The sequence below is a fragment of the Neolamprologus brichardi genome, chromosome 2, assembly GCF_056152115.1.
Source record: "Neolamprologus brichardi isolate AB-2024 chromosome 2, ASM5615211v1, whole genome shotgun sequence".
In the NCBI taxonomy this organism is placed as follows: Eukaryota; Metazoa; Chordata; class Actinopteri; order Cichliformes; family Cichlidae; genus Neolamprologus; species Neolamprologus brichardi.
The window spans coordinates 1,619,273-1,644,979 of NC_142105.1; the positions used below are offsets into that span (position 1 = coordinate 1,619,273).

Here is a 25,707-nt window from a genome sequence, read left to right on the forward strand (position 1 = left end):
GGCGGCTAATGCTTTCTCTGAAAGACTGATTCTTTCTAAAAGATATAAGTCGTTCGTAACAACCTGAAAGGCTGGGAGTTTAAAATGCAAACCAATGGAAGCAGAAGAAGAAGACTACAATGTCACAGAGCACACGGTGTCTGTTATTGTGTAAACATTTATAAATAAGGGCTTAATAAAGACGCTTCATTTATCAATATGCAGGTGGAGTGATCTTGTGTGTGTAAGTAAAGCTCGCCCTTCTCGCCCGCGTGTAACAAACCATCTGTTGGGGGTTGTGGATTTGACACCTCAGCATTGTGAAAGTGGGGGAACATGGTTTTGGCTGAGCACAAGATTTCTGCTTACAACTTGTAATCTCAGTTATAAATGAAATTCAAATAATGTTTTTTGTAAGTGTGGCTAATGTATAATTTGACTTCTAAGGCACACACACACACACACACACACACACACACACACACACACACACACACACACACACACACACACACACACACACACACACACACACAACAGAGAAGAAGAAAGGAGGTTAGTTTACTACGCATCATAAAAGCAGTCACTAATCTTCCAACTGTATCTTTCTGTTCTGACTTCAGAGTCCTTGTTTGTTTACTGAGCCGTACTTTGGGAGTCATACTGGTGTGATACTGGGAGAAAGGGTAAGGTGTGAGAGACTAAACCATTACACACAAAACTTCAGAAATGTAAAGAGTGTGTGAGGCTGTTAGCTGTTAACTCATCTACAATGTGTTAGTAAAGAGTGACGTGTACTTCTGTCCCATTAAGCAACGGTTTAACAAATTTCAAACTATAAAAGGAATCTGGATTTAAATAGAACATAGTAGTGTTGGATTAAGTGCAGGAAACACTAGTATAAGGTGTCTATGGAACAAAGCTCCTTCAACATTCACAATGACCAAAGTGGAGGACTACAGGCATTTCTCTCAGTCAGCTGATTGTGTTTAGGGAAAAAGCAGCTAAACACTGAGATTGCTCTGTGATGTTTGTGAGCTGTGGGTTTAGTCAAACTTGGAGTGAACAAAACAGAAAAACAGTAAAAGATTCAGATGTTGAAATTCTGGTTTATTGCATGAATACAGTGAAACATTTTACAGTCCACAGAGCAAAGTAGCAGACATGATAAATGGACACACATAACATGGACAGTGAGAAGTAAAACTCATCGTCTTACCAGATGTTATATTCTGTAAACTTAAAATAAACCCCTGAAATTAGAGTTTAATGGGCTGCTGTTAGTCCTTGTACAACAGGTGAGTAGCTCAATTGACCCATCGGGTCCACCAGGCAAATGCTCAGCATGACAGATTACCTGTAATAACCTGAAGAAGAGAGAGTGCATTCTTAAATTTCTCTTAGAGTGACAGCTGTGCATAGCAGGACTTTTCTGACTGCAGGTGCACAAACAAAGTGATCAGAACTACTTTGCTAAACGAAATCTATTCTAGCTAAAAGAAACCTTATTCTAAAATCATTTGAAATTGGGACAATTAAGGTTATACAAAGAAAATGTATTTCACTCCCCCTTCCTCCTAAAGTAATGAAATAAATTTCAAGGTCATAAACTTGGTGTCCCCAACTAATGAATTCCTGTCTGCCAAAAACCGATTACCAGTATTTGCCAAAAAGTGATTGTAACTAAGCTATAAATAACTTGTTGGTCTATAATATGTGAAAAAGATTTCAAAAATATCCCTCATGAATGATATCAAGTCATCTTGAGCCACGAACAAGATTCCTGTCACAAGGTAGAAGCTGCAATTAGTTTTTGGCAGTGACTTTTATATATCCTTTATGCGGTTAAAAATCTCTTTGACATTAAAAATGTATTTTTTAAGAGTAATCTGACCAAAAGGAAAACAGAAAAGGCAACAAATATAACAACAGTTACTGTAAACATATTTAAGTGACCGGATCGGTTATAATGTATGTCCCTAACACAGAGTAATAATGATACTTGAAAAGCAGGAAACTTTAAATCTTATGTATAACCCGTTTGTAAATCCTGTTTACTGAAGTCTATTTACCAATATAAGTAAAGATATTACACATAAAAAAAAACACACGGGAAGATCACGAATGATGAATCGGAAATTGCGTTTACTTCCGTTTCCGTTTTATGCTCCGTTGACAGTTCCAAGTCCGTATGTGCTGTAGGTAGCCGGTGAAGTGAGTAGCGCTATAAAAACATTTAGAAAAAGCAATGGAAGACAAGGCTCAGACACAAGAAGCGATTAAACTTCAAGGGGAAATCGTTCGGAAGTTAAAATCAGAGAAGGCGAGCAAAGAGCAGGTCCGTACTGATATTTACTCTTAATATTAATTATGATGTTAAGACAAGTGAGTTACAGCATGCTGCGCCATGCTTCGGCATTTTAACTGATTGGTTGTTTGCTAGCTAGATTAGCTATATAATACATGTAGAAGATTTTCATACTCGCAGTTTAGCTCTCGGTGCTGTTAGCATCTGACTCAGTACTGTCTAATATGATTATTAATCAGTTCTCATTTCGATATAGATTATGTTCAATAACTTGGCTTTTCGAAAAAATGGAAGGTGCTTATATTTAGAAAACAATATTCGCTAAATTCAGGTTTCAGGGAGAAGGAGACTATACTTCCCAAAAGCCGGTTTTTTATTCCACCATAGAGTTAGCTTACAGGAAAAGTCCTGCGCTCTAATCGGTCCGGCCTCCTTCATTCAGCCCAGTTAGCTCGCGAATGTTAACATACACGTTGGCACCTATTATGTAATGAATTAACGAATTAGATAACAATGATATAGTTTTTTATTTTCTTCACGGCTTTAAAACGTGGATTTTCAACGTTCTCATTCTCGTTATGGAAATGTGTAAGGAGAGCTGATGCAATAACGCGCATGCGTTAACACGGGCATTATCAGAGACCACTGAGAATATGAAGCTGATACCACAATAAATGCCAAATGTATGTAGCGTTTATTATTAGCAAACACTAAGACGATCGAGACATCTTCTAGGGGCCAGTGTTTGTTTTAGCCCGTCATAAATCCTCGTAGAACAACATGGATTAAAAACATCCCCTTTGTGTTATTCAGGAATCTTCTAGACTGGACCATAGATCATATTCTTATTTTTCAGAGAAGATGCCTTAGCCGAATCGTTCAGACAGCAGTCTCATCTATTTCCTGTCTTTTATCTGAATTGTTTGATGATAGTTCTGACTCGCTTTATGAAAATGACACCATAGAGATTTATTGAGACTAAGTTAAAAATGCTTGCTGACAGTTTGCTAAATGCAATAACAGATTAAAGCAGCAACAGTAGACATGTTAACCAGCCTTTTGTGGCTGTGGACAGTAAGTGAAGGAATCATAGATTTTTTTTAAACAGTTCGAGAGGTGCATCTGTGCACTTGTTGTCTAAATCAGTTTTTATCACATTAGTGAAAGACTGTTTGCCGGGTGGGTGGGGGGCTGTTGGGCTGCTGTGATTGACTTGCTACATCTCGTGTTCTGTTCTCCTCACTGTGGTGATGATGCATCATGCCCCACCCTCTCCTAGTGACAGGGTTGCTTACCACTTTTCTCCTGTTCTTCCTGCCTGACCTGTGGTGACCTTGGCCCGTCACACGATTCATCATCTCCACCATCTACTTCACCGTCTGGCTGCTGCGGCTGGCTCTGTACAACACCACTGGATTATGCTGCACTCTTGATGCACTCTGATCTTTTTTTTGGTCTACTTTTACTTTTTTAAATCCATACCATTTTCCTGCACTGTGGAATAACCATGCTGGGCATGATCTGGGTTCGTGCCTGCTCCGCTCTGGTGGGCTTTCGGGCTCCCACATGTGTCCGATCTCTTCACTCTTTCCCTGGGATCACTGTGGCTCAGGTAGGCTGCTGTCCATGTGTTTATTTGACAAGATGTATTCATAATTTTTCACACTACAGTTGTTAAATACAGTATAAAACCTCTGAACACTTTATATGTTGTTCTGTGTTCTCATGCAGATTGATGAAGAGGTAGCTAAACTGCTGGAACTAAAGGCTCGGTTAGGAGATGATGGCAAAACCCAATTTGTCCTTAAAACACCAAAGGTAAGATTAAAGTATTGTTGTATTTAAGGAAATTCACTTTTATATTTACAGAATATGTACAGCATGTTCTTTGCGACTTTTGTTGTGATTTGGCGCTATATAAATAAAATTGAATTGAATTGAATAGAAAGGAAAAACACATTCTGTGGCACAGGCCTGGTATCGTCTGTATTAGGACAAGACAAACACAACCATTTAACTTTATGTCACATGTGTAAAGCTTATCTTACGATCTCAGCATGACTTGGTGGAATAAAAGGAGCTCTCAATGGCAAAGTACCTGCTACCTTTATATTTGGGCACATACCATTTGTTTAAAAGCTTGTAAGTAGAAGCAGGCATAGCTTCGGTTACAGAGAAGCCTGTCTGTGAGATCATTGGCACCAAGTGGCTGCATTATAATTTTAAAAAATATAATAGCTCTAGATAGCTTGTTACCAAAGATCAGATCAAAGAACCCCTTCATAAGAGTGGGTTTAACGAATCAAACTTTAGTGTCGGTAGTCAAAAATGCAAGGATCAGACGACCCCAAATTGTGTCATCAAAGTACATGATGCTTTATGTGGATATCTGCTTATCCTTTAATCAATCACATCTCTTCTAGAGGACCAGAAAATGTATGTATGGTAAGCTTTCCAATGGTGTATTACAACCCCAGTGGCTCTAAGTTAGATTTCTTTTTAATGTAAAAAGTTACATGGATTCAGTCACCCAGGCCTAGGACAGCGAGCATTTACAACCTCTGGTAGGCAACAATGTTCATTCTCCGAACAGCTGAGTGGTTACTGGTTACCGCACGGTGAAATCTGTTACAAAGAGGATGCTGAACAAAAAAATGACAACAAACAACAAGTTCATACATATTCTCACAATAGAATTGTTTGATTGACAATGTGTGTTTGTCAGGGAACGAGAGACTACAACCCCAAACAGATGGCCATCAGAGAAAAGGTCTTCAACACCATCATCCGCTGCTTTAAACGACATGGAGCCGAGACCATCGACACACCTGTTTTTGAACTAAAGGTAGAGTTTGACTTAGTTTAACAAGTTTGCTGCTTGAAAAATAGGAATGGGAATCGTAATTTCCCCCACACTGATCACAAGGAGGTGAAATACCTTCAACATTCACAAACATTTGACCACACAGCATACAATTGATTTGCAGGAATGTGGAACACATTGCATGGACGTGACCTATTTGTCTGTTTGCACAGGAAACATTGACGGGGAAATATGGAGAAGATTCAAAGCTCATCTACGATCTCAAAGACCAAGGAGGAGAGCTGCTGTCCCTCAGATATGACCTCACTGTATCCTTTAAATAGACACAGCCAACTGTACTGTTCTCATTCATGCATTTGCACAAAAATGTTAGAAAGGATTAAAAAAAGAGTGGTGGTACTTTAGACTGAGCATTCAGCAGAGACTCAGAATACGCAGTTAAATGAACGGGCTTCTTATTAACCACGTGCAGCTTGTGAAAAGGCTACATTGTCATGAAAGTAGCAATACATTGTTACACTGTGGTGTTGTTATTCTTGACCCGCCCTCTTTCAGGTACCATTTGCCCGCTACCTGGCCATGAACAAGATAACCAACATCAAGCGTTATCACATTGCTAAGGTCTATCGTCGTGACAACCCAGCCATGACCCGGGGACGGTACAGAGAGTTTTATCAGTGTGTAAGTCAACTGCAGATGGCATGGACTGACTTCTTTTTCATAGTATTAATTTTGTCTCACTATGGGAATATCTACTCTGTCACCTCATCAGAAGGTCAAATATCACAGCTCCCTATAGGCTGGCTCAGTGATGCCTATGTGAGGAAGGGGGAAGGGTTCCCCTATATAATCTTGATTCAAGCAGAAGCCGTTGACAGCCCTGCTGTTTGTGCTAAACTGACACTGTCCATAAATTTGAGTGCACAACGCTCTGTTCCCAACATGCCAGTGTATAGTAGCTCACAAGAAGTAGCAATACAGTCTGCCTCCTTTTCGAATACCGGGACATTTAAACAATGGATAATGCGTATACAAACAAATTCACGCTTTTCTCCTCAACAGAGAGCGTTGAACAACAGTGCCGTAAAATAAGAAGAATGGCGCCTAATTACAGAGTTAATAATACAGACTTTGTAATATCTCACGTGACGATTCATCACCCAGATGAAGTGTTTACTGACAATTGACAGTGATAGCGGACATCATCATCACTATTCCAACAATCCTCTCCACACAGACAAGCATAAACACACTCGACTATCACTAAATCAAATTTAACACGCATTTGTAATGACGCCAATTCAGTTTACAATAGGGTTCATTCGCTCGGTCAGCAGGTGGCAGTATCCTCGTACACTGGGGAGTAAACTGCCCTTAAACGAACAGAAGAAGAAGAAAACCCCTGCACATGCGCAGTACGGATCGGGGAGTCCTGATCCGAAAAATCTTTTTATTTTTCGTTTTTGTCTACATTATATTGAAATATTTCATTATTGGAAACATTTTAAGAGATACTTGTTATTCTTAACATCTTAACAGATACTCTGACCCGTAACTATCGTCAAACGCTTCGACCGGAAGTAGACACCTTTCGCGCATGCGGGGTACCAATCGGGTTTCCGGTACGGATCGGGTAGTGACAGCTAGCTACCTGAGGCTACAGATGTGGAAAACTATTGTTGAGGAGTAGCAGGTGGTTGGTGTACTTTGGTAAACGGTCACTGCTCTGATGCAATAAAAAAATGTGACTGTTAAATGCTGTCCACACTCCTTTCCCTGATAGCCATGAAGTGCTTCAGAAGGGTCGTCAAGGCCCACATAAAGGATTCCATCAATGTCACTGTGGGCTACAGGAAGAAACGTTTTTACAGATTGTTCCTGGTTCAGGTGCAAAAAGTCTCAACCTGAGCTTCCTCCTCTACAATTTGGTCCTGGACTTCTTAACCAGCAAAACCCACAACATCTCTTCCTCCTGCATCATCCTCAGCACTGGCTCCTTCCAGATCTCTATTAAATCTCACCTTCCAGGTCACCCTGCTGACATATGACGCCAGAGCAAAACATCAAAGCTGTCATACAGTCTTTGTAGATGATGCAACACTTTGCACAATACATTTTTATGTATTTATTTTATCTATTGAATATTTCAGTTTACACTGACATCTGCTGCTCATCACCACTGATGACTGACTTAGAAGTGACAAGGTTAACGTTTGTGTTTGCGTTTCAGGATTTTGACATAGCAGGGCAATACGACGCCATGATCCCAGATGCTGAGTGTCTAAAGATTGTACATGAGATCCTCAATGAGCTGGACCTCGGAGACTTTCGTATTAAGGTTTGTCACTTAGTTGAGCTGAGTGCTGCCGTGGTGAGTGAGCATCTCTAACCCCATCTTCTACACGCAGGTGAACGACCGACGCATCCTTGATGGAATGTTTGCTGTGTGCGGCGTTCCAGACGACAAGTTCCGAACCATCTGTTCAACGGTGGATAAACTGGACAAGGTACTGAGACTTACTGCAGTGAACATGCAACTCTTCTAATGACTATACTCAGTTCTCCTGACCCTCGTACTTATGAGAATGTTGTCAATTGTCAATATTCAGAAACCAGTATTGTGGAGGTAAAAAGGAATGGCATTTTTATTTGTGACACCTCTGATGTAATCTAACAGCACTGTAAACGTCTCCTTGGAGAGCTGCTGTGTTGATGCCATTTGCACGAAAATGTTATGTGCAGCTTCTCAACAAGAAATAAGAAGTGAGATTAATCAGATCCACCTCAGATGTACCACAGGCTCAGAAGACTAGGTCCAGATCGGAAATCACTTACAGAACAGGATTGGACTGGATCAGGATGGATGAACCTCAGTGTGTGAAGAGGACTCTCCATTTACATGCACAAACTGGAGTCTATTAGATAGATATGATACAAACCACTGCAGTGCAATACCTGTAATACCTACAGCATGTTCTAATCGCTCTAACAGGATATTATGGTCAACAGTATCGAACGCTGCACTGAGGTCTAGCAGGACAAGCACAGAGATGAGTCCACTGTCAGAGGCCATAAGAAGATCATTTGTAACCTTCACTAAAGCTGTTTCTGTGCTGTGATGAGCTCTGAAACCTGACTGAAACTCTTCAAATAAACCATTCCTCTGCAGATGATCTGTTAGCTGTTTGACAACTACTCTTTCAAGGATTTTTGATATGAAAGGAAGGTTGGAGATTGGCCTATAATTAGCTAAGACTGCTGGGTCTAGAGATGCTTTTTGAGTAAAGGTTTAACTACAGCCAGCTTGAAGGCCTGTGGTACATAGCTGATTATTAGTAAATTAAAGTTTTGGTAAATATAACAAACTTGGACTGTGCTGTAGTCCCGTCTATGCCTGCAGTGATTGCAGCCCTGCTGCTCACGGTCATTCGTTACAAGGCTGCTGAGCGTTTCTCTCACCTCCTTTTACTCACCGTGTGTTTATACACCACTCTGACATTAATCATCAGTCAAACACACAAGCGGTCGCAGGAGATGGACTACCTGAGCCTGGTTCTCCAGGTGGCGCTTAAAAGGTTTTTCCTTCTTCTGTCACCAAGTGCTCATACAGGGTCATCTTCATGTTGCTGCATTATTGTTGGGTCTTTATGTTACAGTATAAAGCACTGTGTTGTTGTGGTTTGGTGCTATGTAAATAAAGTTGAATTGAAATCCTTACCCATGTCCTCTGTTTGCTACTCCTCTAGATGTCCTGGGAGGACGTGAAGAAAGAGATGGTGAATGAGAAGGGCCTGTCAGAGGAGGCTGCCGACCAGATTGGGGAGTACGTCAGCATGCAGGGTGAGACTGTAGCCAGCATCCACACAGCTGATGTCTGTAGAACAATCAGCATGACCTGAACTGTCAGCTGTTCAGTTTTTCTTCAGCATCAAATAAAATGTGGTCCAAGCTTATGCTGCACCCCCACAGACTCAGAAACACAACATTAAACATTTTCTCTTGTACCAGCACAATGATGAAATAGAGCATGCAAAGGGAATCGCTTGTACAACACACGGACTCACTGTGTGCTGGTTGTAATGCAGGTGGGATGGACCTGGCTGAGCGCCTCCTTCAGGACCATAAAATGTCTCAGAGTAAGCAGGCCTGCGCTGGCCTCTCAGACATCAAACTGCTCTTCAAGTACCTACAGCTCTTCCACGTCACAGACAAGGTGAGAAACTGGATTTCTCTGGTATAGAATCCCAGTATGAATGCTCTATAGCAATGAACTGGTTTCCATGTGGACAAGAAAGGCTTTATACTGGTCATGCAACCCTGTGAAAAACTAGCCTTACTGGTTTTCAGGGTTTTCCATTAGCTCATGGTACCTGGTACCATTAGCATACTAATTATGTCACGGGACGCTCGGCTGTGTTGCTATAGCAACAATCACGCACTTTAGGTGGTACTCAGTGTAAGTGAAAACCAGTCGATCCGAGTTGAGTGGTGGTGAATCCGAGTAGGTAAATGGAAAAGGGGCTTTTGTTTCGTCTCTCTGTTGTTTTTGTTTGTTTTTGGTTCTTCACTCTTCCCTGCCTGGATATGGACTTTGATATTCTACCTTCTCTAGGTGGTGTTTGATCTTAGTCTGGCCCGGGGTCTGGACTATTACACTGGAGTGATCTATGAAGCCGTGCTAACTCAGGCAAGCGCAGTCTCAGACGCTAATGAAGCTCAAAACGGCGCAAATGCAGAAGAGAGTGTGAGCGTGGGCAGCGTGGCGGGAGGGGGCCGATACGATGGCCTGGTGGGCATGTTCGACCCCAAGGGGAGGAGAGTCCCCTGTGTGGGAGTCAGCATAGGTATCGAAAGGATCTTCTCCATCATGGAGCAGAAGGCTGAGGTAATGTCTCACCTGGAGCAGCTTTACTGTTCTGTGAATGCTGCACAAGTTCAAACAGTGACATGGTTTTATTGTTCAGGCCTCACCGGAGAAGGTGCGCACCACAGAAGTTCAGATCATGGTGGCATCTGCTCAGAAGAACCTGCTGGAGGAGAGACTGCAACTCGTCTCTGAGCTCTGGAATGCTGGCATCAAGGTAGGTGTGTGGCGGGGGGGGGTCAGGACAGATCAGGGGGGAGATACCATCAACAACCCCACCCTAAGAGATTGGGTACCTTGTGTATCCACCAGGGGGAGCAGTGTGGCTGCTTTATCTGGTCTTTAAGTCTGACTTCATCAGCTGTTTCTGTGTCCAAACTCTGCTTCAGCTCCCAAAGTCAAACAAACACCGTGACATCACTGAGAGTTAAAAACTGTTTAAATTCATCTGTAATAAAATGATCAGCGTTGCTGCTTTACCAGGTGTAACAATTAAGTTTAACATCCATGAAAACAGAAGTTATTACATTTAACGGAGTTAGAAGTTAGCAAGCAAGCAATTTATTTATATAGCACTTTCAGAACAACTCCCAGCTGAACACCAAGTGCTGTACGCTTGACATGCCAGAAATGATACACAGAATAAGTTAAAAAAATAAAATAAAGTTAGCAGGAAGTTAGCTCGCTAGTTTGCACCTAGACATGATATAGGATGTTCTGACTGAGAGATTTCTGAAAAAATTCAAACATACAGCTCTGTTATCACTTCCAACATGAATGAAGACAGAAAACTAAACAGCAGTGACGTTTGTAGGGTTACTGAAGTTGGGCTACCTGGTATATAATGATGTGCTACGTGATCGCTAGCTACACAGCTATGTTAGCGTAACATAAACCACAGGTTCCCAAAGTATGTGTGTGTGGGGGGGCAGAGCCATTGCAGGGGGGGGGGCGCTGTATGAAAAGGAAAAATAAAACACTTGGAAACAGCTAACATAATGGACAGGTGTTTGATGGGGCTCCCACACAAACGCAAAGCAGGAGATGAAGCATCGCTGAATATGTTTCCAAACCAACTTCCTTCCAAGCCAAAGACCAGAAAATATGATGAAGCATATCTTCCCTTTGGCTTCACCAGAATTGATTTTCCCTGCATCAGGAGCAGCGCTGGGCTGTTTAAATCACGGACAAACAGGATCCCACATTCTTGATTTTTAGTTCACAAACACTTGTTGTAATGACTAACTACTCCTGACATTTTGGAGATGTTAGATCTTTATACAGTAAAGTTACAGCGGGATACAAATAACATCAGGCTGATCCTGCCACAGTTTGTTCCCTCGGTTCAAATCACGGACAAACAGGATCCAACAGCTGTTCGTGTTTTTGAACCCATTTTGCACAGAGAGGCATTTTTTGAAAAATGTATTGATGTTGAATATTATTACACAGGAAAAAAAACAACTACATGTAAAATAATCACAGCGTGACGCCTCTGCCTTTGTAAATGGAGGGACAGTAACTGCGTGTAAAACCTGCAGACAGTCAGATTAACAGTATTTCGTCTCTATCATTCTGCAATTCATCTCATGGAAACAATAACGTGGCCACAGCGTGACGTGAAAAAAGGCACATACCTTTGATGTTGGTTGACGAACTCTGTATTCCTCGTCCACACGTAAACGCAAAAAAGGAGTTTTAAAAAAATCTCAGTTTTCGGTGATTCGAAACGCCGTTTACGTGTCGAAACAGCTGCGTGTTCAAAAATACCCGTGTAGGTGCGGACGTAGCATAAAAGAGTTAGTTTATTTTCTTACTACCTGTAATTTATTGCAGATTAATTGTATTTGTTTGATTGTTTACTAAATGTTTGAAGTGTGAAATAAACCGCAATTGCAACTGCAAAAAAATATGGGCGTGTGTGGTTGGAGGATGTGTGCGTGCGTGCATGCACGTGGGCAGGGGGGCGCGAACATTTTACTTGTAAAACAAAGCCCAGCAAAAAAAGTTTGGGAACCACTGAAATAGAACAAGATACAAAACATGTTAAAAACACAACAGCCTTAATAAAGACTGAAGCAGGGTTCATGTCATCACTTAAAGACCAGATACTGTGTAGTCGTACTGTTCAGGGATTCTATAATTATGATGGAGTCATTATGTTCAACCCTGTTTCATGAGCAGGCCAGCTGCTCTCATCCACACAGACTACTATTGTTTAAACTATGCAATCAAAAAATTATTAACAACTGGTGGAAGCTTTTTAAGACTGACAATGAATAAATAAACACAACACATGAGTCAACAATTTTAAGGGCAACTTTCACAGACAGGTAAGACAGCACAGTCATTAGCATCATGGCAGTGTTGTCTATTGACCAGCGATCGACGACGGTGGTGTGAAGAAGTGTTAGCCCCCACCCTGATTTACTCCTTTATTGTCTGTTTGTCACACTTGAATGTTTCAGATCATCAAACAAATTTAATGTTAGACAAAAATATTACAAACTGCATTTTGTGTTTACTTATGTCGTCTTTGTCTAATATTTAAATTTGTTTGATGATCTGAAACATTTAACTGTGACAAACAGGAAAAAGGAGGCAAACACACCACTGTGTCTGTTCTGGTGAGATGACATCGGAACAGTAAAGAGCGTGTGTGTGTGTGTGTGTGTGTGTGTGTGTGTGTGTGTGTGTGTGTGTGTGTGTGTGTGTGTGTGTGTGTGTGTGTGTGTGTGTGTGTGTGTGTGTGTGTGTGTGTGTGTGTGTGTGTGTGTGTGTGTGTGCGTGCGTGCGTGTGTGCGTGCGTGTGTGCGTGTGCGTGTGTGTGTGCGTGTGTGTGTGTGTGTGTGTGTGTGTGTGTACGTGTGTGTGTGTGTGTGTGTACGTGTGTGTGTACGTAGGCTGAGGTGATGTACAAAAAGAACCCCAAACTGCTGAGTCAGCTGCAGTACTGTGAGGAAGCAGGCATCCCCCTCGTGGCCATACTGGGAGAACAGGAGCTGAAGGATGGAGTGGTGAAGCTGCGTGTGGTGGCAACCAGAGAGGAGGTATGATGCACGCACACCAAGTCATTGTAATTACACACATAAAGAAATGCTCACACACGTCACGTTATCTTGCTGCCCCCACCCCCCTCTGCTGTTCGTGCACAGGTCGATGTATCCAGAGCAGATCTCATCAGTGAGGTCAAGAGGAGAACTGAGGCTTAGCCGCTTCCTGCTTGTTTAGCCATAAACCAGCCGCTTTGTCTCCTGGGCTCTTCAGAACCGTGTACAGAACTCCTTCCCTGGTCCACTACACAACAAGTCGAACAAGAGCCCTGCAAAGACACAGCAGCCACGTGGACTGGTGCTACACAGCATGTGGTGCTCGTGAGCACAGCAGGAAGCTAACAGGGAACATGTTTAAATGATGTTGCTTGTAATGTGCTTTCGGGTGTGTAAAAGATGCCTAACTCGTTGTCATTGTTCACATTGTTCAGTAGGGTCTCTGCTGAGGAGATGGTCGATGTAAATCACACCAAAACAGTCAGTGCACTATTTAAAAAAACACATACGAGGATAGCTGTAGTGTTCAAGACCAAGACTGAGAAATGTTACACATTTGTTTTCTACATGAATCATGTCATGATTTACTGCAGTTAAAGTTCTAACTAAGAATGCTCCTGTCTGTATCAAATATCCTGTACTGCCCAGTGTCGCAAATAAAAGCTTAATTTTGCTCAAACCTGGGAAAAGCTTCTGGTTTCACATCTGTGAGAATGTGAAGGTCCTCTTGGATGAAGACGACGCTCCCACCACCAAACACCAAGCTGCCAACTTCACACGTGTCTTTTAAAGGGCTTAAAAAAGTCCTATTAATTCCTATAATAATTAATTATTAATTAATAATTCATACTAATGATTAATACTTATAATCCTTTTAAGTCCTAAGTTAACTTAAATCTTTCATTAATTTGAAAGAAATGCCGACACTTTCTTTTCAAAGCTCATTTAATTAAAATGAGAACCAATCCAGTAACAGAACACTAATGTACAGTAAAAATCATGCATAAAACAAACCACAAGCTCTAGTCACAGAAACAAACTTGGTGCTACTCTAGTAAAACCATGCAGAAAAAGAAAGCACATAACACAAACGAGGTGAAACAGAACTGCAGGACGGCATCAGCTGTTCAGGGTGTGAGACCAGTGTTGTACATCTTCTGCAGGACCTGCTGGGCTACAGCCTTCTGAGCCTCCTCTAGCATGGTGCTGGCATTAGGACCCGGTAATATCATGACCAGCCCATCGAAAGTGGCAGTGATCCCGAGGATCTGCACCTTATAGGAGAAGTAGAGGAATCCATCAGGCCCAGCGTGGCTGTACTGCACTTCATAAAACGGCTGACCAACACCTGCTGTCTCACACAGCTTACTGAGAAGCATCACTGGGGATACTGCAAATACAAGATGGCCTTGGGTGGAGGATTCGGGGAACGAGCATGTAGGGTGAGGGAGCTGAGGAGCAGTGGGCCCTCCCACTGTGGGCCCTCCCACTGCTCTGCAGAAACCTGCAGGTATGGATGCAGGGAGGGTCAGGAATGAAGGCGGGCCTGAGGGTTGTGGAGGACTGTGGTGCAGGGGCCCCAGGTGTGACGGCAACAGGTTCTTTGCACGTTTCTGAGGGCACCGTGACTCGTCAGGGTTTGGCTTCTCTGTTGGCTGCCACTGGACTGACACACACATTGCAAACTGCTTCTTAAATGCTGGAGACACAAGAAAACAGTGAAGAAGTGAGATTAGCAGGAAGAATGTTTCCTTCAATCAAAAATACAGTTTTTAAAAAACCTAACAGATCAAATCTTAGAAATTAATTATAATATGAGACAGAACACAGCAGAATTAACACATTTAAAGGATTCAAATGGAGAATTCTCAAGTGTTAACAGTAAGATAGACATGCAAACTTCAAGTGGTTTCCACTGGAAGCCCCATCAGGCTCTTGGTTGATCCACTGGCCAAACCATTAAAAAAAGAAATTTGTGTTTATTTTTAGTTTAAAGTCAAAATGTCAACATTAAACTTGAAATAGTATTTTGAACTATAATCTCCACATTTGGACTTTTCTCTCAAAGCCAAACGGCTGCCGTGGCTCCTACAGACACTACACGACGTGCATTTCAGTTAGTGAAACAAGTTGATCAGCTGTCTTATTGCATAAGCATATTGATCGAGGGTGGAATCCTTCCATCCACTCCCTGCTGTTTCATTTGCACCAAGTTGACGACTCTTCCAGTTTTGTGTGTTTTCATCTTCTGCCCACATGCAGCTTTCTGCACCGTGACTTCAACATCCTTGTGTGTCACCACACTGAGGTTATGTCCTAAAAGAGAAATGTCGATGTAACCAGAACTGATTCTAAAGTTTTGCTAACTCACCTATGCAAGGGCTTTAATCGATAGATTTCTACTTTATTCTCAAAAAGATCAATGTATGATTTTGTTAATGTGGCCCCAATACTACTCTTTATTAATTACATAAAGTATGTTATCTCGTAGATAAGGTAGACTGAGTGTGCACTTGTGCGTGCATGTTTAAATCACGTGTGCATGAGTATGTGCTGTTTTAAGCCTACATGGTGGCTGCAATGATGCAAAAGTTTCTGCTGCTGAAAACAAGACACTGGTGTAGTTGTTACTAATTAATGATGATAATTCATTGTCCAACCGAACAGCCCAAGATGAACGGCTCAGAGTTTTAATGGCCCATGGACATTTTATTAGCCTGTGAGGGGGTGGAAGCAACAACAGCTACACACTTTAATACTCCATTTTACTTTAAATCTGAAAAATAATGTTATGAAGTCCCTGAGATAAAGATGGTTTAGTATCCTCCCTTCTTGCTCCAGTCCTCACTGTCACAGAGACTGGTACGACTGGTAAGACTGGTAAGACTGCCATCAGCCTTTAGCAAACCAGCCAATGTAAACATCAGAACAAGTTAAGTCTGCATTAAATGCAGCTTCTGTAGATTTTCACCATGTAAAACAAACAGCTACAAAGTTCGCTTTTCTTTGCACAGCTCTGTTACACGCATACACAGATACTGTGTTGTTATTAATGCCGTCTTCCTTTTGCTTGTCCACCACTACGGTGTCCTGTTGGTTAGCAATCACCAGTTTGTCCGTGTGGAAGTCTCACAGGATCTTAGCTCGGTCATCCTTCACCACCCTGGCTCCCATTTTGACCTCAGGACTTCCAGGTCGTGCTCAGCAGACGTTTCTGTATAGACACTTGGTTATGGCGTTCCACGTCTACCCTGCTAGCATTTTGCAGCCTGCTGTTATGTGCTTATGTGATAGTTTTAGAGCATCTCTGCATATCCTGCACCTGTGGTTTGCCTGGTGTGGTAGACCCCAGTGCAGATCAAACTGGTGATTAGAACTTGTTCCAGTGCTGCCATGATTTGTGCCTCTGTGGCGTCTTTCAGTGCAGCACTGGTGGGACTTCTCCATACATCAACCACGTCTTCCACCTGTCCTCTCGTGGTGGTTCCTCTTCTTTCTTGGGTTTCTGCTACCCGAGGTATTTAGTTCTGAACATCTTCCTGATGTAACTTATGGATCTTTGTTTTTTCCATCCTGGTGGTTCTGACACGCACTAGTCCTCAGCCACCTTTGTTTCACTTGGCATGCAGTCTTGGAGTGCTGGATTGGAGCAGCTTCCAACTCCTCTTTTGGCCAGATACTTGTAGCTGCCTCAATGTGTGCATGGTTACCTTCTCTAGTGTTACGGATCAGTGAGTTGTCTTGTTCACTGGCATACAGCAGTGTGTACTATAAATGCATACACTATAGTTGTGTTAACATCACAAATATTCATCATGCTTGTTTCAATAGTGGCCTAATTCTTTTTGACATTACAGACCATTAACCTCCTAGGACCTGCGTCCACATATGTGGACATCACATTTTGGGTTACTTAGACTAAAATACTCAATTTTGCTCTACATGGGCCTGATGTCCACTTACGAGGACATTATACTGCTACTGTTCTATCAAAATTTTAAACGAATGTCCTCATATGTGGCTCTGAATTTTCTTAAAAACAAAAATAAGGAAAAAAAAAATCTGGTAATTCTTTGTTTTTACATTCATCGGGCCCCAATATGACCAAATATCAAAGAGAAATTAAAAATGCTGCTGTGGAAGAGTTCGGGTCTTAGGAGGTTAAGCTGTAGTACTATTCACTGATCTTAAAAGATGAAAGTGAAAATGAAACAAATTTATTGACACCAACTAGAAAACTTAAAGCTAAAAACATGAGATTCAGTTTATAATTTGAAAAAGAAAAAGAGCACTTACTAGGGAGCATCTTAAAAATCTATTTCTACTGTTTGTTCTTATTAAAAATATTAAAACTCCAAGTGATGAAACAAAGAATGATAAAAGCATAAAAAGAAGCTGAATCACATTATACGAGCGTGTAAGCGTATTACACTAAATCTGTTGAAACTTCTCGCGGTGCTCAGAAACAATATTCAAAGGTATTCAACGAGGTCTTTCATAAGGCTCATAAAACTGTTGTTCGTCCTGACGCCATAGTTGAGCAATGTATCATAAATTATTATTTTTGATGCTTCATACTGAAGAATTTCTGAAATTCAAGATGCATACTGACAACGAACATAAAGATATAGGGACCTAGATACTCCCTCTGCTCCGTCATTGTTACGTTTCTTCATTTCAAAAAGCTCGTGTTATGTATGATGCAGCATTTAGACTTAAGTGTCCTGTAGAGGTTTGAAGGACTCACAACTCTGAGCACTCAAAGCTTTTTATACGAGTTATGTTTGACACTGCTTCATATGGCCTTACATGGATATTTAGTGATTTAGAATATAATGTAATAAGCTGTGTTGGGCAAGTTACTGTGAAAAGGTAGTTATAGTTACTTCATAAAAGTAACTGAGTTAAAAACTGAGTTACAAGACTATAAAAGTAATTACTAGGAAAAGTAACTATTGCATTACTTTAAAATAAAATATAAAAAAAAAAGAAAAGAAAAAAAGTGTAACCCTCTGGGGTCCAGGGTATAATTGGCTGTTTCTGACTACGTTTGATTTGACCTCTACATTTCACCTTTAAAAACGTTTTACCTCGCCTTGTTTGGTATCATCCTTTTCTGCACACACATCTGAATTTACAGTTATTTTTTCCCATTTTGACAAACTGTATAAACACAATTAATCTAAAAATCGGACTATAAAACAAAAAAAGTTATTTTACTGTAACGACCACAAACATGTTTATTGGATCATTTTCACAACTTAAAATGTAATTTTTTAAACTTATGCAAACAGAGTTGTTTGCAGCTATTTACCTAAAAATGCAGCCAAGGTGGTTTTCTTTTTTCCAACATTACAAACTCGACACAGAACAATCAGGTGTTCTGCATCAAATGAGATACGAGAAATTATTTGTGCCGCTGCAATAAAAATAATTTCTGTCCACTATAAGACAGTGGAGCACATCCCAGCCTGATACCTGCAGGCCTGACAGCAGGAGGTGCATCACTCCTCCTGTTTTCTGCCTGGAGACAGCGTTTACACTGCAGTCCTACACTACACACTAACTGCACACTCCAAACACGCTGAACATCACAAATCTCTCTCCCTACTTCCCCCTCTTCCTAAACAACCAAACGCCATGTTGCATATCATTTGATTGGTCGACATGTTACATTTTTCCACCAATAGGAAAGGGGTGTTTTTTCCTTCTCTTTCTTTGGTCACAAGCAGAGAGAGCTTGCAAGCGCCTTCCTTAGAAAATGCCATTTCTAAGGTTTCTTCCTGCAGTAAACAACAGTATTCAGGAAAATAAAAATGTTGCATATTTTTTATATTAACTCTGGTTTTACGTGGCCGAGCAACACAAATTAGAGACTGCTATATAATCTGTATAATCTGAAGTCCCCACTTTCTTGTCTTGGGCTTACATAGCATCTTGTTGCCATGTCATCTTAAATTGGTCAAATGATTCGTTTACCACGACTACGTTATTCTTCCTCAGCCAATCAGCAGAACTTGTGTGATTGTTTCTCCCCCCGAGCTCCAAGTAGGCTGAAGCTTCAACCATCTGTCTGCTGAAAAATCATAACGTGTCCACATTGCATTCTCTTGTTAGTAACGGTAACGGCGTCGTAACGATAAAAACAGTAATTACATTACAAACACTGTTACTTTTAATGCCATTATTCTTGCAATGTGAGAATTATACATTTGTAGGACATTTTCTAGTGTTTACCAGCTGATCAGCTTTTGGCAAGCTCCACTTCACAAATAACCATTTTACTTATTTTCATGCTACAATTTGTATTTTAATTGTAAGCTGAACTGACTTGTGAATAAAATGACTTCTGACTTAAGACCTAGTTTTCTGTGCTCCATACCAAGTGCTGATGAGAGTGGAGTCACAGTGCACAACCAGAAACTGGTTTATAACCAAGTGACACCCAGGCTGGCACAGAAATGGGACCATGATCAATATTAAGTCACTCATCTATATGAACAAGAGCTCCCGTACCTTCCACCACCACTTTCTTAGCCATAGAAGCTGCATGGTGAGATGAGAAGGCAACAGTGGCAGATACCCCCTCGATACCAGGTCCAGCCTTCAGGGAAACTCTCTCCACACCCTCCACCAGCACACGCAGCACCTAGAAGCAAAGCACGATCACTCAGAAGACAACATTCATCCACACAGCAGTTAAGTGACAACCTCAATACCAGATGTGACTGAAGGGCCAGACGTCTATAAAGACCTACTGTATTTTCATGCTAAGGTGGAAGCTAGCGAGCTAACTTCCTGCTAACTTCTAACTCTGTTAAATTTAATAAATTCCGTTTTCATGGATGCCTGGATGTTAAACTTAATTGTTACACCTGATAAAGCAGCAACAACGATCATTTTATTACAGATGAAAGAATTTAGACAGTTTTTAACTCTCAGTGTTTGTTTGACTTTGGACCTGAACCTGATGGAGTTTAGGACCCAGATTACTCCGCGAGGCTCCTGACTACGGCAGCAGTAACGCTCCAACAATCCATCAAGCGGTGCAGCTTCGTAGCATCCAAAGTCGTGCTAAAACATGTTTTGACAGGTTTTTGAGCGCCGTGTAGCACATAAAATGGGTTTGAGGTCAGTAATCACAACCAGAAGTCAGTAAATTTTTGAGAAAATTAAAGGATTTGAAGTGCGCCTTATAGTGCAGAAAATACGGTATATCATCTATAACCCTTTCAAATACAGTACATGTACTGCAGAGAGGGGTTTTTTTGGCCTTCTTTTGTTTTGCACTCGTTTCCTTGCATGCATTAGGGACACACTGCACATCATGTCCAGGTATTCCACGGGTAGCTGACAAGTCTTTGGAAATCACCTTGCTGTTGGAAAAGCTATTTTTTTGCCCATCAAACTCATATCATACACAGGGGAAACTGGTCAATCTTCATAGTTGATTTGCTTTTCTTCAATCACCCCACCTCCCCACCTGGATGCCTGGGTGTGTGTGAAAGCTGTTAACATGGGAAACACCTGGCTAGGATATATTATGAGAAGAAGGCAGTGTAATAGTTTGTCCAGTGTTTGTTGAGAATCCTCCTGGGTGGGTCCTGGCACCCATGTGGATGTTACTTTGACATGTACCACCAAACATTGTTGCAGACCATGTACAGCAGGGGTCTCAAACTACAGGCCTCGAGGGCCGGTGTCCTGCAGGTTTTAGATGCGTCCTTGATCCAACACAGCTGATTTAAATGGCTAAATTACCTCCTCAACATGTCTTGAAGTTCTCCAGAGGGCTGGTAATGAACTTATCAGGTGTGTTGACCCAGGGTGAGATCTAAAATCTGCAGGACACAAGCCCTCGAGGCCTGGAGTTCGAGACCCCTGATGTACAGTATTCCCTGATGGTGCTGTGTCACAATGCAAAAATGGTTCAGGAATGGTTTGAGGAGCACAACACTGAGTTTGAGGCATTGGCCTGGCCTCCAAATTCCTCTGATATCAATCTAACCAAGCATCTGTGGGATAAAAAAAAAGATCCAATCCAGTCGAGAGGCATACACACTAACCAAGCCTGCATCAGAGTAGACTTAGAAGAAGTACCAGCTGTTATGGGTTAATTAGCACTGCCTTTAACTTGGAAACACTGACAACCTCCGGCTCCTTCACTAAATGTATTGGTGCACAGAGATGTGGGTGATAGATGATGTGTGCCATTTCTTACTGGGTGACACAGAATGAATTTCACCCCTTTCCCTCGTCAACACACTCAAAACACTTCAGTTCAGCTATACCTGCAGTATGTCTTCTTGCCTAGTGGAAGCAGGCAAACCTCCAATACAAAGGTGTCGCTTCTCCGTGCTCCGCCGTACACTGATGCGGTAGCCGGGCTCCAGCATGTGGCCGTGCAGCTGTCGTATGGCTTCAGCAACTACAGCAGCTGAGCCATATTTGGCATACGCAAAGCCGCGGTTCTGCCCACTGAAGTTCATCATCAGCCGGAACTCCCAGAGCGGTCCAATGGAGCTGAACAGGGGGATCAGGATGTCCTCGTACGCGTCCCGTGGGATCTGGCTGATGAAGACTTCACAGCGCGGTCCGGGCGTGGGACCTTCCCACACTGACCATGAAACAGAGGAAATGGTATGGCTGATTATGCAATTTTAAAATTCAAGCTCATGCAATGCAAAATGTACAACAAATCCTCAGTGCACTTTACAAAGCAAGTCCGTGTCTTTACAAGAGAGTGACATGTGAGCAAGCCGGGCTTTTCTTGTTTCAGCTGGAAATAAGATCAAACGGACTTTTAAGGCCATCAAGGATTTCCACATTTAGCTTTTAGAGATTTTTTTTTATATATCAACTGAGTCTTTTCACATTTTACAAACAAAAGCAGCTGATTCATTTTTACCTTTGAGAAATCTACATCATTATTGGCACTTGGTGACAGTGGTGAAAGCCAAAAACTCAATATTTCTTAATGCTCAAGAGAACAGGCAGTGTTGGTACTACTGCTGTGAAGATTCGAGAAGAAATTATATTAAATTAGGCAAAGAAATATGGCGCCCTGAAGCGTCTGCTGCAGATTCTCTCACCCTCAGGTGGTCCTCCATATTTCCTCTGGCCATTAACTTGAGTCAGCGTTGTGTTGGTTGCTTTCAACCAGATCTCCAGGGCCTGCACCCGTTCAAGGTTCAGCACCTGATGTGGAAACAAAAGAGAACCAGCACAAGTCCATCATCTTCATGTACTACCAAGTGAGTCCAAAACACTTTGTTTTTTCCATTTACCGAGTTACGATATGCAGTCACACAAAGCTGCTTATCCATTCGCCAAGTTTCCCTGATATAAGTTTGAGTGTGTTCACATGAATGAGGTATTGTTGGCAGCATATCATACCAGCAGCAAGGCCTCACTTTTAAATGCTAGAAAACCAGCAGACCCAGACAGTTTGGAGCCCCTCCTGTAAAAGCTGGCTGCTGATTTTAAGTTACTTTTCTAATCTTTAGAATACCAATTTAATTCTAACCACATGAAAATCTGCTCGACTGTTGTTAAAGTTGTGGAAACTAGTGAACAGCTGAAAGACTTCCTGACTGTAAATAAGACTTTAGGTCAGTGATGCTTCAGGACAAATTAATGTACAACTAAAGCAGCCTTAAAAGCAATAAATGATTTCATAAATTCAGTTGAAAACAATGCTGTGCAGCCTTGACATCTGATACAGTTGATCATAAAGTCTTAAAGATGGCTGAACGGGTCTAAACTTCTCTCAGGCAGGTCTCGGGGTGTCTGGGTGGAAGGACTTTGTTCTAGCTTGGTTTGTGTAACAACAGGAGTTATCCAGGGTTCTGTTCTTGGATCACTGTTATTCATTTTATATATAAAACAATCTTAGTAATAATATCACTACAGCACATTCTCCTTTTATGCTGGTGACATGCTGATGTACTACTTTGTACCTACTCATAGCCAGGCTCTATTTCAGCTTTCACTACACTGCAGCACAACCTGTGCAGAAACGTGAAAACTGAACCTTTTATGTACAGTTCAGGCAACTTTAGAGTAAAGTCCTGTTTGTCCTGTGACGCAAGAATAACACTCGTTCTTTTTTCATGTCTGTACTTAATTACAATGATGTGATTTATATGCTCAGATTCCTACACAGGCTGGAGTCTGTCCATCGTGCAGCACTAAGATTTATTATTTATAAGAGTTTTAAAGCTCTTACTCACCACTCTACATCACATGTGTGGGTAACTGTCTTCTTTGTCATGTTGTAGATTCTTATTTATGAGGTTATTCTTGGTCTGTTCCATCTAATTTATTGACTTGCATTCTTTGAAAAAAACAAAAATAAATAAATAAAGGGACGTTATTCTCTTAGATCCCAGGAGTTATTATCGCAGCTCTCGAGTTCATTCTGTGTCTGAAATAAGCTGTTTGGCTCACTTTAAAATAACCTTTTTCCCATTGACAGCATCTTGCAAACAAGCAATTTTAACAATAGGCTGATGAAGCTCATCTGCTTCTCTGGTGTGTTTGAGACACAACATGAGGATCATCTGGAGAGCTCCAGCCATGCTTAGTCGAGTCAGTGTTGTTAATAAATGCTCATCTGAGGCTGACACAGGCTCTGGCTGTCAGACATGTCTGGTCTTGTTTTAGTATTGTGTGTTTGATACGCTTTTTCTACCTTAACTCTCTTTTAATGCCAGCTATCTGCAGTCCTCTGTGCCTGCCCAGCAAGTGTGCACGTTGACCTTTACACATTAAATTGAAATGGTCTGAAACGCTGTTAAGTGGGAAAGGAAATGTATCATATTTGCATAGCTGACTTGTCATTTCTTTATAACAAATACAGTAATAGTAACTGTAGTGTAGAGCCATTTACGCAAAACCCAGTGAATGAATCAAGTGATGTGAATAGTGGGCTCTACAGGTGAACATCAATGTCAAACCGTCTTTTTCTTTGATAAATGTGTTGTTGATTTACTTGTGCCAAACTCAAGTGTTTATTTAAACCACGTGTTGGCATTTAATATGTTTAAAGAGAATGAAATTGAACTATATAGATACTGTGTCCACTTTGATACATTTTTGTTCATTTCTATTGGAACGGAAAACCATGAACCAAAATCAGGCACAAGCTCGGCATTCCCAGCCAGTACTTGAAGAAAAAAAAGGAAATAATGTTGGTAGTTTTCACTACAACCGAACAAAACACTGGCTGAGGCTTTATTTATATAATTAGCTGCAGGTGGGCCCTCATCGGGGAAAACAGCGGCGCGTCACGGCTGGAAACACAAGCTAAACGAATCGCGTGAAGCTCAGGAAAACGCTTCAAGCGCTGCAGCGACTTTTTATTTTAACCAAAACAGACTTGCGCCTTCATTTCTGCTTAGATGACAAAACTTGTTTTTCCTTTTCACGCTTCCACTTATTTCCTCGCTAAACGACAAATTTAAAAAAGTCTAAAATCAAGCAAACAGAAAAAAAAGAAAAACTTGAGATAAAAGGATATTCCAGAATTACCTGGCTTTGCTTGTTTGCCATCGTCTCTGCGTGGTTGTGCGCACAGCGACGCTACTTTGTAGCCCGTTTCCACCTGCAGTAGTCCTTCTATTGGCCAGCAGCTTCCACTCGACCCTATGGCTTTAGTGCCCACTGACCCGTGGGCGGGGCCTAGCGTAGCCCGTCGCTAACGTATGGAATGAAATTTTGTCACAAATAGCAAGAAACGGCTGTGCATGGAGGACTTTCTTCTTTTTTGTAACCTACTGTGCATTGTCTTTATCATTTATCTGTGCCACTCTTATTATCATTACATAATTTCCACAATATTGTTTTTTGTAATCTCCAAGTCAAGTGACTCTATAAAAAGGAAAAAGGAGAAAGGAAGTGCTTCTGTCAGTAAGACTGGAAAAGAGCTGCTACATTAATAAAGTTGGTCTATTTAAAGCTTGGAAAGAAAGCTGCGAAAATGCGGCGTAAAGTGGTATTTATGGGATGGCCCGTTTGCCTGCACTGAGCTCTGTTGCCGCATGGAGGCGGTGTAAAACAATCATGAGTGCTGCTGTTTGACTGAGGAAGAATAAAGTAGTGGAGGTAAGACAATCACATGACCTCAAGATGACAAAGCAACAAGGTGACATATACCAGGTTTTAAATTGTGTTGATCGGCCAGTAAAACCAGAGTCATGATAAAAAATATGTACGCCTGTTTTTCCTCAATAGTTTCGTCACGTTTAACGTCTAAGGAAGCGCAGCGAGCACGCTCTGCTTATGAGCAAAACAACAACAACAACAACAACAAAAAAATCCTTGCCCGTTGGTGTTGGTGGAGAAATGCACCATGTCGACCAATCAAAAATGATATGGCAGCATGAGGTTTGGTTGTTTAGGAAGAGAGAGAGAGTTTTGAGATGTGAGAGATTTGTGACGTTTAGCGTGTTTGGAGTGTGTAGTTAATGTGTTGTGTAGTTAGTGTGTAGTGTTGTGTAGTTAGTGTGTTGTGTTGTGGATAGTTTTGTGTTGTGTGTCAGAACAATGAGGCGACTGCTGTCTCCAGGTAGAAACAGCAGTGACACACCTGCTGCTGTCACACCTGCAGGGATCAGCTGTGATGTTTCCTTTATAGTGGACAGAAATATTTGGAGTGATACAAATAATTTGTGGCATCTTA

At 41.5% G+C, this 25,707-nt stretch overlaps 2 protein-coding genes across 3 annotated transcripts; one reads left to right on the forward strand and one right to left on the reverse strand.

The window, feature by feature from the left end:
- The first annotated feature begins 2,144 nt into the window (after positions 1 to 2,144).
- Positions 2,145 to 13,704, forward strand: hars (histidyl-tRNA synthetase). Of its 2 annotated transcripts, XM_087845863.1 has the most exons (14): positions 2,161 to 2,317; positions 3,567 to 3,899; positions 4,019 to 4,105; positions 5,013 to 5,132; positions 5,324 to 5,419; positions 5,667 to 5,792; positions 7,342 to 7,449; positions 7,520 to 7,618; positions 8,858 to 8,951; positions 9,197 to 9,324; positions 9,724 to 9,996; positions 10,076 to 10,192; positions 12,879 to 13,025; positions 13,131 to 13,704. In XM_087845863.1, exons 2-14 carry the CDS (start codon positions 3,795 to 3,797, stop codon positions 13,185 to 13,187), a joined length of 1,557 nt encoding a protein of 518 aa, XP_087701989.1. In that variant the 5' UTR covers positions 2,161 to 2,317; positions 3,567 to 3,794; the 3' UTR covers positions 13,188 to 13,704. The 2 variants fall into 2 exon arrangements, with proteins under 2 accessions (XP_087701997.1, XP_087701989.1); XM_087845871.1 differs by lacking the exon at positions 3,567 to 3,899 and having other exon boundaries at positions 2,145 to 2,317.
- A 325-nt stretch (positions 13,705 to 14,029) lies between these two features.
- Positions 14,030 to 24,631, reverse strand: dnd1 (DND microRNA-mediated repression inhibitor 1). The gene is made up of 5 exons (XM_006803696.2): positions 24,558 to 24,631; positions 22,118 to 22,223; positions 21,317 to 21,642; positions 19,542 to 19,674; positions 14,030 to 14,724 (listed from the first exon to the last, which is right to left on the reverse strand). Exons 1-5 carry the CDS (start codon positions 24,576 to 24,578, stop codon positions 14,153 to 14,155), a joined length of 1,158 nt encoding a protein of 385 aa, XP_006803759.2. The 5' UTR covers positions 24,579 to 24,631; the 3' UTR covers positions 14,030 to 14,152.
- Positions 24,632 to 25,707: the final 1,076 nt, after the last annotated feature.

Excerpts from the sequence above, each read along its gene's own strand:
- hars (XM_087845863.1), top strand. The coding sequence starts at position 3,795 with ATGCTGGGCATGATCTGGGTTCGTGCCTGCTCCGCTCTGGTGGGCTTT. Across the intron at positions 4,106-5,012 it reads TTGTCCTTAAAACACCAAAG|GGAACGAGAGACTACAACCC; the intron begins GTAAGATTAAAG and ends TGTGTTTGTCAG. Across the intron at positions 5,793-7,341 it reads ACAGAGAGTTTTATCAGTGT|GATTTTGACATAGCAGGGCA; the intron begins GTAAGTCAACTG and ends TTTGCGTTTCAG.
- dnd1 (XM_006803696.2), bottom strand. The coding sequence starts at position 24,578 with ATGGCAAACAAGCAAAGCCAG. Across the intron at positions 19,675-21,316 it reads GGCAAGAAGACATACTGCAG|GTGCTGCGTGTGCTGGTGGA; the intron begins GTATAGCTGAAC and ends CTTTGCTTCTAG. Across the intron at positions 14,725-19,541 it reads TAAGAAAGTGGTGGTGGAAG|CATTTAAGAAGCAGTTTGCA; the intron begins GTACGGGAGCTC and ends TTGTGTCTCCAG.